This window comes from Artemia sp. Qi Xiang Cuo, chromosome 10, assembly GCF_049724085.1.
Source record: "Artemia sp. Qi Xiang Cuo chromosome 10, ASM4972408v1, whole genome shotgun sequence".
Lineage (NCBI taxonomy): Eukaryota > Metazoa > Arthropoda > Branchiopoda > Anostraca > Artemiidae > Artemia > Artemia sp. Qi Xiang Cuo.
Window position 1 is genome coordinate 20,133,619 of NC_142803.1, and position 13,683 is coordinate 20,147,301.

At 33.7% G+C, this 13,683-nt stretch overlaps 1 protein-coding gene across 1 annotated transcript in view; it reads left to right on the top strand.

Moving 5' to 3' along the window:
* LOC148947558 (uncharacterized) overlaps positions 1–10,086 on the top strand; it is a 43,980-nt gene extending 33,894 nt beyond the window's left edge. The window contains exon 4 of the mRNA XM_089095303.1: positions 1,474–10,086. Within this exon, the coding sequence (XP_088951429.1) occupies positions 1,474–3,705 (2,232 nt within the window). The 3' untranslated portion in view covers positions 3,706–10,086. The remainder of the gene's footprint in view (positions 1–1,473) is intronic.
* The last annotated feature ends 3,597 nt before the right edge of the window (positions 10,087–13,683 follow it).

Below are 13,683 nucleotides of genomic sequence, written 5' to 3' on the forward strand. Positions count from 1 at the left end.
GCCATACAAAATGTATTATGCATTAAGCATGTATTATATTCAGACCTGAAACCAAATTGCAGAGGGTCTAAATCAGTTTCGATATCTTCATATAGGTACTCGAAAATAAAGCCCTCAAGCACTTTGTAGAGGCATTGGGTTTTTGAAATCGGGTGCAAATCATTGGGAGAGAGGTTTGTTTTTACTTTAGGAATGGGGTTTATATAAGCTGTCTTGAAGCAGTCAGGGAATATATCATCTATTAGACATTGATTGGAAGTAGGATCAAAATAGGACCAAGCTCCCCAAAGCAATTAGCTATCAACTCATTAGGAATTTCTAGAGGTTAATTACTCTTCCTGTGGGTCCAATACCTAGAGGTGAGTGCGTGCGACATATATTTGAAAAATGTGTGTTAATGTGGTCAGCGTTTAGATGTTTACCATTAATGTCATAGACGGTCAGCTATTATCGAGTCCCGTAATCTCCTGGACCTTTTGAAGGAATCTAGAGGGGTTGTAATTCCAAAGCTTGTTAACGACATCAGCACCATTTTTTTTTTTTTTTTTAGGTTTCTTTATTTTCAGACATATGGTATTGCACATTTATTAAGCCCCATCGTGATGCCCCGATTTATATGGCTCATTTCTAGATTTAAAGAGATCCTTAATCTCTTTTGTGATCCATGGCTTATATTTTCGCCAAATAAGTGTTGTCTTTCAGGAAAAGTTAGTTTATATTCATTGGAAAGCTGAGCAGTGACCTCTTGCGTCATTTTGGTTCCGTTTTTCAGAGTAAGGACTGTCGACCAGTTTTTTTTTTTTTTAGCGAACCTCTCGTGGTATATCTATAGTTGTTCCTGAGAATGTGGGCGGTACTTAACTGTTGCCTGGTACCTGTCAGGGGGTTTTCTGCTGAGCTTCCACATTACCGTAAGGTGGTCACTCATACCAATGGCGAGGAGGGTGTTGGGGAAATTATGGAAGTCCTCAATATTGGTAAATATAGAGTCCAGAACTTTCTTTCCGCGTGTTGGAACTTCCAAAACTTGCGTAAGGGAAACGAGCTTAACAGCCAGCTAGCCTTCAAATCGTTAAAGTCATTTAATTCTAGGAGGACTTCCACCCCTCTTAACTATTGCACAGCAATGCTTCGAGCTCTGTTAGTGCATTTGCTTTTTGAAATTAAGAATAATTATCCAAATAAAATTGTTATATCTTTAATAGTCAAATAATTTTTCTTAAGTCCATATAAAATTTACATCCAATAAGGATGAAATATGTTATTGTATATATAATAAAATTTATCCAGTATTTAATATATCCAGTGTAAATAAAATAAATACGAACCAAATCAACATAGTTTGGTTTTGAGAACGCTACACCTCTTTTAAGCTCACCAAGTACATATCGCTGTATGACTTTAGCTTCAGTTACTGTTAATGACTTCTACTAGTGTTGTTATTTTTTACATTAAAATACTTCTATTTTTTAGGAATTGAATATGCTTGATGTGGTATCTGGCACTAAAATTACTGAAAATCAAGCCGTACCATGCCAAGTGTGTGATAAGTCTTTGGAGGTTCCTTTTAATCTGAAGTTGCATCAAGAATCCAACTGTTTTACTTACCCAATCCAATGCCGGGAGTGTTCTGAAAAATTGGAAACCTTCATGGACCATTTGACTCATCAGATAAAGAAACATCATTTCTTCAACGATGACACGTGTCCAGGGTGTCAGAAGAAATTTATTAACGCCAATTCACTAAATGAACATTATCGTGCTTTTCATATTCCTGCTTATATGCTTACTCATACGTGCTACGTGTGCAATAGGAAATTTTATACACGTCAGGTTCTTCTGAGACACATGGCTGGGAATCACCGTATCCGTGCGGATGATGCTAGGCAAGCTATGCCTAAAAGTGGACGAATTTGTAGCCTCTGTAAGCGTTACTTTAAAGGAAGCATTGAGTATTTCGCCCATAAGAGAGCTTGTTTTAATAATCACTTTAGGCTACGTTGTGCGTTTTGTAATGAAAAGTTTTTGAATCAGGGTGAATTGAAAAGGCATAGGTCTCGTTGTTCACCTCTCAAGTTTTTCAAGGAAGACTCAGAGGGTAAATATGAATGCCTTGCATGTCATACGGCTGTTTCAAAGAAAGGTTTGACGCCTCATTATAGGATTTGCTCTTTGAGGTCAGGACGAACGGCCCCTCTTGCTAAGAAGAAAAGAAGTGATGGAGAACGTAAGAAGATTTCTATTGTATGTGCTGGATGCAAAATAGAGTATCAGGATCGTAAGCAGTTTGTTGAGCACTTGAATCCAGAAGTGGATAACGGTTGCTCTGCTATACTCTTTTTTGAAGTGATTGATGAAGATCTGTCTAGATGCACTCTTTGTAATAACCAGGTGGCAATTAAGACAGTTAATATTTTAAACCATGTTACTCGTTGTATACTTTGGCCGTTATGTACTTTGTGTAATAAAGCAACTCCGTTTTTGTCGAGGCACTTTGAGCAACATCATCCTGGTCTGGATTCAAATAGCTTTGTTCAAAAAACAGGAGTTGTGCATGGTGACTCTTCTGTAGATATTCACGTTCCAAGCCCAAGTCCTATGTCCGTCTCTAGAAGATTGAAGATCCTCAGCTCTGATTCCAGAGTTAAATGTGGAATATGCAAATATCCATTTACAAAGAGTGAACTGGCAGAGCATAGAGAAACATGCTTCCCGAAATTCTTCTTAAAGACGGATGCTGGCCACTTCCAATGTAATAGGTGTGGCAGCGTAATCATGTATTCAAGGAATCTTTATGGCCATGTCGTCGTTTGCAAGCAGTCAAAAGCTTTTCTGTATGAAGGATATAGTGATCAGATGAGTGAGTCTCCTTCGATTGAGTCTGTTGATGATAGTCTTCCCGAGAATGAAACTAAGAATTTCTTTGAGGAAAAAAAATGTGGAGTTTGTCGAAAGGGATTTTCAACAGATGAGGCTCGTTCTGAGCATTACATCGCGTGCCTTAACAAATACTTCGAAGATACTGGATCTGAATCGTATAAATGTCTTTCTTGCGAACAAATTGTAGCATCAGCTGAAATCGGAAACCATACTTTGTCATGTCTCGTCCATAAGGAGGCATTGAAACGTGACGGTATTTTTGAAGCTCCCCAGTCTACCCCACGGTTTAAGTTGCGAAAACCACCCCCTCGAAAGTTTAATAAAAGTTTTGGAAAAACGAAAAGAACCATATGTGGTGTCTGTCGTAAATTCTTCCCTGATAAGACTGCTGTGCAAATACATCGAAAAATATGTTTTGCCTCTCGTTTTGAAATAGTTGATTCCGGTTCCTGCAGATGTAAAATCTGTGGCATGGTATGTATAACGAAAACGGTTGCTAAGCACACATTAAAATGCTCCTCAAGGAGCAGCTCTTTTTGCAGTGTATCTGTGAATGAGTCACCTATAAAATCGGAACCGATAGATAATGGTGCGCTCAACTTTGAGGACAGTTTTGGGCTTTTGGAGAGTACGGAGATGAACAGCCTCACTTTGGATGATGTTGACACTCCTGCAGCAGACGAGAATGACATGGTAGTTCCAAGTGAGGAGGAGCCAATTGAAGAAGAGGCAAACCAATTACCGAATAGAGATGAACCTGTTTTTGTCAAACCAGAACCTTTGTCAGATACTGAAGTTGTTTTGGATGGTCATGAACAATTATAGGCTATTTTGAATTTATTCAGTTTGGCCTTTAGGACATATGGCCTATATGCTATTTGTCTGAATTTGCTCTAGACGGAAGGAGAACCTTCTGATATTTTTTATGATTTTGTCTCTTTGTCGTATTCCAGAGAAATTTCATCTCTGCTGCTTTGGGTGTCTTGGGACTCTTCGTGACCCTAAAAACAAAGAAAAAAACATCACACTGATTTATCTTTAGTTTAGTTCATCATCGACTTTAATTTTGCTCGGTTCTGTGTGTGTAAAGAAACAGTTAGGGCCATGCTATATATTTCATTTAAAAATTTTTTTTTGTGAGAGTGAAATGACTTTCAGCTACCTAGCTCGCGTTTGGTCTAGTTCGTTGCCCACTATAAGATGGCTTCGTTTTTTCTCCTTTTTGTATTTATCGACATGTGTAAGGTAGAACACAAACAGGTTTTGTGTATTTGTGTACACATGCAAATACACAAATTGCACCGTACAGTACACTATGCACATTTGTGTATAGTTTTTGTGTGCAGTTTCCTGTGACCCTTTTGGTCTTTTTTTTTTAGAAGTATTATATTTTTTCTTTCTTTTTTAGTTATTTTTAATGGTACCTTGAATGTTAATATCTCTATTTAGTTTATAAGTTTTGAAGAGTTTTTTGTTCTTTGGTCAATGGCTGGCTATACGGCTTTCACAGTATGACAGCGACAATGCACTACTACTTTCAAAAAGTCTGAAATCAAATACAATGTCACCAATAAAATTGTCTGTCGTGCAGCATGTCCGTTGCACTGCTACCCAATTAAGAAGCTCCTTATTACTGCCCTGTTTCACCCAATTCGGTAGCTCAATGCTACCCAGTTACAAAGCTAATTAATAAAATTTTATAATGAAGATAAGTAATCTGACATGTTCAAAGCAAATTGTGAGCCTTTCTTAGCACTAATCCAAACCACGTTCGTAAGAATGTGTTTGGACTTAATTTTGGGGGAGGGGTTGAACTTCTTAAACCGGCAAATGAATAAGTAAAAATATGAAAATCTTTGGATATTATCGGTGATCGTGGGGTTTATGTGTGCCACGGACGAGGAGAGGGGGGTGGTAGAGCCTGGTGAGCACATGATAAAATTTTGAGATGACAATACTGTAGCAGGGCTTTGGGAATGTATATCTCATGTTCAATCCAAATAAGCTTATTTAGTCCTTTTCATTGCTTTAGGAATGAGAAAAGGTGGCAAAAAATATTTTAGTAAACTTCCAAGAGATCTACTTTTTCTGTGCAGCAATTACTTAATTTGAGTTTTCGCGCGGGATCGCCATAGAATACAGTTCTTTGTGGCGTTTCCTTGGAAAAGAAGAAAGGAAATTGTTACTTAAAAGTTGAAAAGAATTTGTGGATAAGAGGGGGGGGGGGGTTTCCTACGTGTAAAAGAACCGTTTTATAGGGGGGTTAAGAAAGTTCGATTAAAAGTGTGCTTCTTTAGCCGTAAGTGTCGGATAAAAATGTTGTTAATTGTTTGGAGCAGGATCTCTAATTTCTTTGGGAAATGCTAGTTTAGAGATTACTGAAAACGGGTGCCCGGGAATTCATATATGCTGTAAAAAAGAAGAATTTAACCATGATTTTTCATTCATATTTGATTCAAAGAAAATATTTTCAAAAATAATAAATTGATCTAATAGCTTAATGTATACAGGAGGATTAGCATTTGGTCGATGTAACGGTTTTTTCAATATTAGCCAAAGCAGGGGCAGAAGCCCCGTGCCAACCTCTGTCAAATTGTGTTTTTACTCTAATTAATTCGGAAGATTCTCTTGTTTCCGGCTGACAAAATATGGTAGAAAATGTTTATTTCACCTTTGCTTAAAATATATGTTCATTTTGCGTGTATGCGTGTATATGTTCATTTTGCCAACGGAAATCATAGTCTAATGCTAACATGAAATGCATCGTTTCATGCTTTATAGGGGTTTGTGTAGATGTTAGTGAATAAACTGGCTGATTGTTTTAAATAGGGGTAAAATACCAATGTCCAACTAAGTCTAAGTTGTATCTTGTCAAAATTTTTATCAAAAACTATTTATTTTACTTAATTTTTCTACAATGGAAAATTCAGAAAATTATTCGAGATGATCCCTCGAGGAAGCCATATTTTTGTTATCTAGGTGGAGAGAGGTGTCCGAAAAACTGTCAAAATACCCGGGGATATGTTGCCCAATCCCGCCTGAAATACTACTTTTGGCTATACAGAAATGTTCATGGGTGAATAAGTTGATTCTGTAATATGAAAACAGCCTGAATTCTGTTATAGTATATGATCAGCTGAATTTGACGTCGGTAGAATCAACGTTTGTGTACGAATGCCTTCTCTCCTCACCTCTCCGTCACTGTATTATTTTCTCATTTTCTTCTTTATTATAATAGAGTTGCAGCTTATAGATTTGAAATGAATTGCTGTTATGCAGCTGTGTTATATTTTTTTCTTTTTATTCCAAATCTGGGTAATTTTTAATCTTGCTAGTATCATTCTAATTCTGATTTGCAATATTAGTTGAAATTGGTTGTGTCTATACGTATAATAGCTCGGTTCCTCTAAATCGAGGAGGGGGGGATTGTTTACAAGCATCCTTTAAAGAATAGGATATTAAACCTTTTTGTTTAGCCCCCCCCCCAACTCTAACAAATCCTACCCACTGCCTCCCTATAGGAGTAAATATCTCTTTATTTTTTCAGTTAGATTTTTTTTTCTCAGACGAGTCACTTTTTTATTTGAAAGTTGTCGAAATTTTTTTCGCAGTTTTTATTCGCTTTTTGAACACTGGCCTCTAGAGTATTGATTTTTCAGGCAGCTTTTTTGCTTTGAAAAGTGTACTAAATTACATTCTACTGTCGGGAATAGTAGCAATGACTCATTCATTTATTTATTTACTAAGCACATAAAATACGTAAATAAAATAGCCTTACTTGCTCCGCTCCCTCCACGCGTTGGCCCGGTATTGTAGCACCTCTGAGCCGTCCTAGCGGAGTGGTTAGCAAGCTAGATCTGAAATTCTTTGTCCGTGATGACAGGGGTTCGAGTCCTGGTGTCGCTGGTTACTTGGTTTGGGGCGGGGGTGAATGGCGTGACTGTCAGCTCAGCCAGAGTCCACCCAGCTCTAAATGAGTACCTGGAGAAATCTGGGAAGGTAAACAGGAAGGGTATGTTATAGCACAGGATGGCTGGTCCAATCTCCATTGTACTTCCTGGCTTAAGGGCCATGAAACGGAGATCTGCACTGCAAGTAGGGACTGTAAAGTCCACTGCCATATTCTTTACCTTTTTTTACACTCTGTCTGAAAAATCGTGTATTTTTTGCGTTTGTCTTCTGCGCATATTGAATTGATTTTTACTGTTAGATAAACAAACATTCTCAATTGTTATCAGAAGAGAAAAATGAAAAATAAGGGAATGGAAGACAAATTATGACTAAAAAAAAGAACAGATTGGGTAAACCATTTAGGAAAATCTAACCTTAAGCATGAGATAGCCAGTAATTTAATAGAGGAAGGCAGCCACTCGAAATTTAATCTTAGAAACTGTTATAATTTGTTAATATTTAACAATTATTAGACGCATGTTGCTAATAGCCTGGCCTTTTGTAATCGTGCAGTGATATTCTTGTTCTAGATTTTCAGCTATGAACGGTTACGCAATTATAGAAAAGCGAAACAATTTTTATGGATATTTATTTGGTGATGCTCTTCAACTGAATTTTTTTTTTTGGGGGGGGGTAATATGTTTAATACGTACTAAAAAATAGCTTCGAATGACCTACTGATTTATTCTGAAATTTTATATTTATTATATTTGCATATATTATTGTATATATTATATTTATATATATAATGAAATATTATTTTGTGCATAAGGGATGAACATGACGGTGACGCTGTGTTCTTTTTAAAATATAATAATTTATTAAAAGCGGAATCAGGCAACACAAAACAGTATCTTACTTTTTTAACATTATCAGAATTAAAAAATAATCACATCTCTCCTTCCCCCCAAAAAAAACACCACAGGAGCCAACGTTGGACCCAACGTTGATATATTAAGGACCTAGCGTTGATTAACGCACCATAAAATGTATGAACGATCAGACAAGAATATACTTTTTCTAAATTCACCCGAAATTCCTCTCCCTTGAAAAAATATCCCATTTTCTCCAATTTTAAATATTCCAGATTTTTTAACCACAGAACTATACGATTTGTTGTATTTTTTACTTGTATCATCACCAATTTTACGCTAAAGATGTTGAATATGAAAGTGGAAAGGCTACAAAAGAAGAAACGTTTTGATAATATTACTCTACCTTTTTTATAAAAAAAAAAATATAGTGTGAGTGCACGAAGTATTATTATTTTTTTTTTTATTCATCATTGTTCTGTCCGAATTTTAGACCGGCCGCTATAATCTTATTGAAGAAATGGTGTATATTTTAGGCACGGTTCATGGTTTAATTTTATTTGCAACTTTTCCTTGGGTTATGGATTGAATTTGCTCAATCTCAGTTTTCTCGATTTTTCGAAATCTCTTTTTTTGTACCTTATTTTACTGAAGACGGCGTTGCCAAACACGTCATTCGTTTTTTCACTGGCTGAAACCTTCCCGCGTTCTTTTTTTTATTTCTATTATTATCATTACGTATTAGGGTGAAAAAGATTTTCTTCTTAGCGAAACCTGAAAACCCTTATCAACGCGTGAAATAAGTGCTAATTCAAGTGTTAGCTAAGATATTGCAACGGTTCCCGTAATATACACCCCAGCAATCAACCTCGAGAAAAATCCATTCCACCCAAATCTTGACTGGGTGAAGCTTAATGCTGCAAAATTTAACACACAAAAAAATGAAAAAATAAATGTAGTAATTCAGATCAGTAAAACTTAATCTTCTGCAGATTTAACTTGGTAAAAATCAATCTGCCCAGTATAGTAGTCATCCACTCAACTCACTAAGATTGTCTTGAAAACTCAATCCAGAACTCAATATCTTTAGATTTGAGTTTGTGTGTGAATGATCCAGCAGCTACTTCACAACTGGAAAAACAACTTGGCTTGGTGTTTCTTGTTTTTACCGGAAAGTTGTTGGGTTTCTCATATCAGATTGGTATCATTTTCTGGTATATCACAATTGAGCTCATCAGAGACCAAATTAACCAAGTCACAAGGCAAGTAAAGTCGCATCCAGAAACACTAGGATTAAGATTAAAACTTGTCTGTTGCAAGACCTTCTTCTTCAATAAATGCGTTATTTGAGTAGGCTACATAGACAAAAAATTGAAGCAGTTGTATGTGCTTTGGCCAATGGCAACTGGAGCTGTCACGAGTTAATAGCAGCGGCAGTTGTATAAAACAAACAGTGGAGAAAATAAGAAAAGGAAATTCGTGTTCTGATATAAATTGACCTATCTTGTGGTGGAAAATACTTCAGGATTGATTTGCTTATGTTCAAGGCCGTATCCAGAAGAGGGAGGGGGCTACCGGGTCTGAACCCCCGTTTAAATTTTTTCTGACGTAAAATTGTAACAAAAATGCATTTGAACAAAGGTTTGACCAGTTTAAAAAAAAAATTGTAAACCCCCCCCCCCCCCAACAAAATCCTGGATATGCCCTTGCTTATGTTCTTTCTAAACTGTATTTCTTGTTCGATTTAAAGACAATTTTTTGGCCTTTATTTTGGATAATATTTTTCTTGTGACCGACCAAAGTAGAGCAATGAGTACCCTAACACTAAAATCTTACTTTAAAAATGAAAATAATGGACTGGGTTACATTGACTAAAACTAAATTATCATCGAAAGTGAACAATTTGATTTTAGGCAATCAAGTTTTGAGAACATATTTCGAAACTGGCAAACACTCGGAAATTTATTTCTAGGGGATTCATTAAAACACAAAAGCCGGTGAATTATATGAAAGACACGCTATCATAGAACAAATAGCTATTTTTTTTGCAAAATAAGGTATGTACCTGAATTACGCTCCTTATTACGCAAGATAATTTCTGCTGACACTATGTTTGATCTTATTTTTTTTTTTATTCTTCACGAAATGTTGTAAGATTTAATCTCCATGAGAAACCCCCCCCCCCACCATCTTAGGCATCGGCTTCTGCTCAAAAATTATTCTCTATATCTATGATATTAGTTCTTATATTCTTCTTACTTTGAGGTTTTTTTTTTAGCTTGAAGCAAAAAAAATAGTTTATCTATAGGTTTTCTGTTATTTTGTGTAGTATTAGTTGTCTTGTGAATAATAGACAGTCTTGTGGAAATAGATTCAATTAGTCATTTTTATGTTTTATTGATAAATGTGTCATTCTTTCTGAATAAAAAAATCTTCATAATTGTTTGTTCACTCTATTCATGACCATCTTCAAGGATTGCCACTTGACAAAATACCCGTTACATTTTAAATTAGGTAGGGTATGTCAGGCCTTTTAATTTTTTGGTTTTTCTTTTAATGCAGTAGTTATTCAATAAGGACACAGGAAATCTTAAAAATGCTTGATTCAAATTTTTACCTTGAGCATCGATATTTTTTGTAGAATTTCAAAAGGATCGTTTATAAGTGCTGGCGTGTCTGATGAAATAATTTAGGTCGTATGATAAATTTAATTTTTAATTTTCTTTTTTAAATGCAGTAGTTATTCAATAAGGACACTCGATATTCTAAAAATGTTTGATTCAAATTTTTACCTTGAGCATCGATGTTTTTAGCACAATTTCAAAAGGATGGTTTATAAGTGCTGGCGTGTCTGATGAAATAATTTAGGTCGTATGATAAATTTAATTTTTAATTTTCTTTTTTAAATGCAGTAGTTATTCAATAAGGACACTCGATATTCTAAAAATGTTTGATTCAAATTTTTACCTTGAGCATCGATGTTTTTAGCAGAATTTCAAAAGGATGGTTTATAAGTGATGGTGTGTCTGATGAAATAATTTAGGTCGTATGATAAATTTAATTTTTAAATTTCTTTTTTAAATGCAGTAGTTATTCAATAAGGACACTCGATATTCTAAAAATGTTTGATTCAAATTTTTACCTAGAGCATCGATGTTTTTGGCAGAATTTCAAAAGGATGGTTTATAAATGCTGGTGTGTCTGATGAAATAATTTAGGTCGTATGATAAATTTAATTTTTAATTTTCTTTTTTAAATGCAGTAGTTATTCAATAAGGACACTCGATATTCTAAAAATGTTTGATTCAAATTTTTACGTTGAGCATCGATGTTTTAAGCAGAATTTCAAAAGTATGGTTTATAAATGCTGGTGTGTCTGATGAAATAATTTAGGTCGTATGATAAATTTAATTTTTAATTTTCTTTTTTAAATGCAGTAGTTATTCATTAAGGACACTCGATATTCTAAAAATGTTTGATTAAAATTTTTACCTTGAGCATCGATGTTTTTAGCAGAATTTCAAAAGGATGGTTTATATGTGCTGGCGTGTCTGATGATATAATTTAGGTCGTATGATAAATTTAATTTTTAATTTTCTTTTTTAAATGCAGTAGTTATTCAATAAGGACACTCGATATTCTTAAAATGTTTGATTCAAATTTTTACCTTGAGCATCGATGTTTTTAGCAGAATTTCAAAAGGATGCTTTATAAATGCTGGTGTGTCTGATGAAATAATTTAGGTCGTATGATAAATTTAATTTTTTATTTTCTTTTTTAAATGCAGTAGTTATTCAATAAGGACACTCGATATTCTAAAAATGTTTGATTCAAATTTTTACCTTGAGCATCGATGTTTTTAGCACAATTTCAAAAGGATGGTTTATATGTGCTGGCGTGTCTGATGAAATAATTTAAGGTCGTATGATAAATTTAATTTTTAATTTTCTTTTTTAAATGCAGTAGTTATTCAATAAGGACACTCGATATTCTAAAAATGTTTGATTCAAATTTTTACCTTGAGCATCGATGTTTTTAGCAGAATTTCAAAAGGATGGTTTATAAATGCTGGTGTGTCTGATGAAATAATTTAGGTCGTATGATAAATTTAATTTTTAATTTTCTTTTTTAAATGCAGTAGTTATTCAAAAAGGACACTCGATATTCTAAAAATGTTTGATTCAAATTTTTACCTTGAGCATCGATGTTTTTAGCACAATTTCAAAAGGATGGTTTATATGTGCCGGCGTGTCTGATGAAATAATTTAGGTCGTATGATAAATTTAATTTTTAATTTTCTTTTTTAAATGCAGTAGTTATTCAATAAGGACACTCGATATTCTAAAAATGTTTGATTCAAATTTTTACCTTGAGCATCGATGTTTTTAGCAGAATTTCAAAAGGATGGTTTATAAGTGCTGGTGTGTCTGATGAAATAATTTAGGTCGTATGATAAATTTAATTTTTAATTTTCTTTTTTAAATGCAGTAGTTATTCATTAAGGACACTCGATATTCTAAAAATGTTTGATTCAAATTTTTACCTTGAGCATCGATGTTTTTAGCAGAATTTCAAAAGGATGGTTTATAAATGCTGGTGTGTCTGATGAAATAATTTAGGTCGTATGATAAATTTAATTTTTAATTTTCTTTTTTAAATGCAGTAGTTATTCAAAAAGGACACTCGATATTCTAAAAATGTTTGATTCAAATTTTTACCTTGAGCATCGATGTTTTTAGCAGAATTTCAAAAGGATGGTTTATAAATGCTGGTGTGTCTGATGAAATAATTTAGGTCGTATGATAAATTTAATTTTTAATTTTCTTTTTTAAATGCAGTAGTTATTCAATAAGGACACTAGATATTCTAAAAATGTTTGATTCAAATTTTTACCTTGAGCATCGATGTTTTTAATAGAATTTCAAAAGGATGGTTTATAAGTGCTGGTGTGTCTGATGAAATAATTTAGGTCGTATGATAAATTTAATTTTTAATTTTCTTTTTTAAATGCAGTAGTTATTCAATAAGGACACTCGATATTCTAAAAATGTTTGATTCAAATTTTTACCTTGAGCATCGATGTTTTTAGCACAATTTCAAAAGGATGGTTTATATGTGCCGGCGTGTCTGATGAAATAATTTAGGTCGTATGATAAATTTAATTTTTAATTTTCTTTTTTAAATGCAGTAGTTATTCAATAAGGACACTCGATATTCTAAAAATGTTTGATTCAAATTTTTACCTTGAGCATCGTTGTTTTTAGCACAATTTCAAAAGGATGGTTTATATGTGCTGGTGTGTCTGATGAAATAATTTAGGTCGTATGATAAATTTAATTTTTAATTTTCTTTTTTAAATGCAGTAGTTATTCAATTAGGACACTCGATATTCTAAAAATGTTTGATTCAAATTTTTACCTTGAGCATCGATGTTTTTAGCACAATTTCAAAAGGATGGTTTATATGTGCTGGCGTGTCTGATGAAATAATTTAGGTCGTATGATAAATTTAATTTTTAATTTTCTTTTTTAAATGCAATAGTTATTCAATAAGGACACTCGATATTCTAAAAATGTTTTATTCAAATTTTTACCTGGAGCATCGATGTTTTTAGCACAATTTCAAAAGGATGGTTTATAAATGCTGGTGTGTCTGATGAAATAATTTAGGTCGTATGATAAATTTAATTTTTAATTTTCTTTTTTTAATGCAGTAGTTATTCAATAAGGACACTCGATATTCTAAAAATGTTTGATTCAAATTTTTACCTTGAGCATCGATGTTTTTAGCAGAATTTCAAAAGGATGGTTTATAAATGCTGGTGTGTCTGATGAAATAATTTAGGTCGTATGATAAATTTAATTTTCAATTTTCTTTTTTAAATGCAGTAGTTATTCAATAAGGACACTCGATATTCTAAAAATGTTTGATTCAAATTTTTACCTTGAGCATCGATGTTTTTAGCAGAATTTCAAAAGGATGGTTTATAATTGCTGGTGTGTCTGATGAAATAATTTAGGTCGTATGATAAATTTAATTT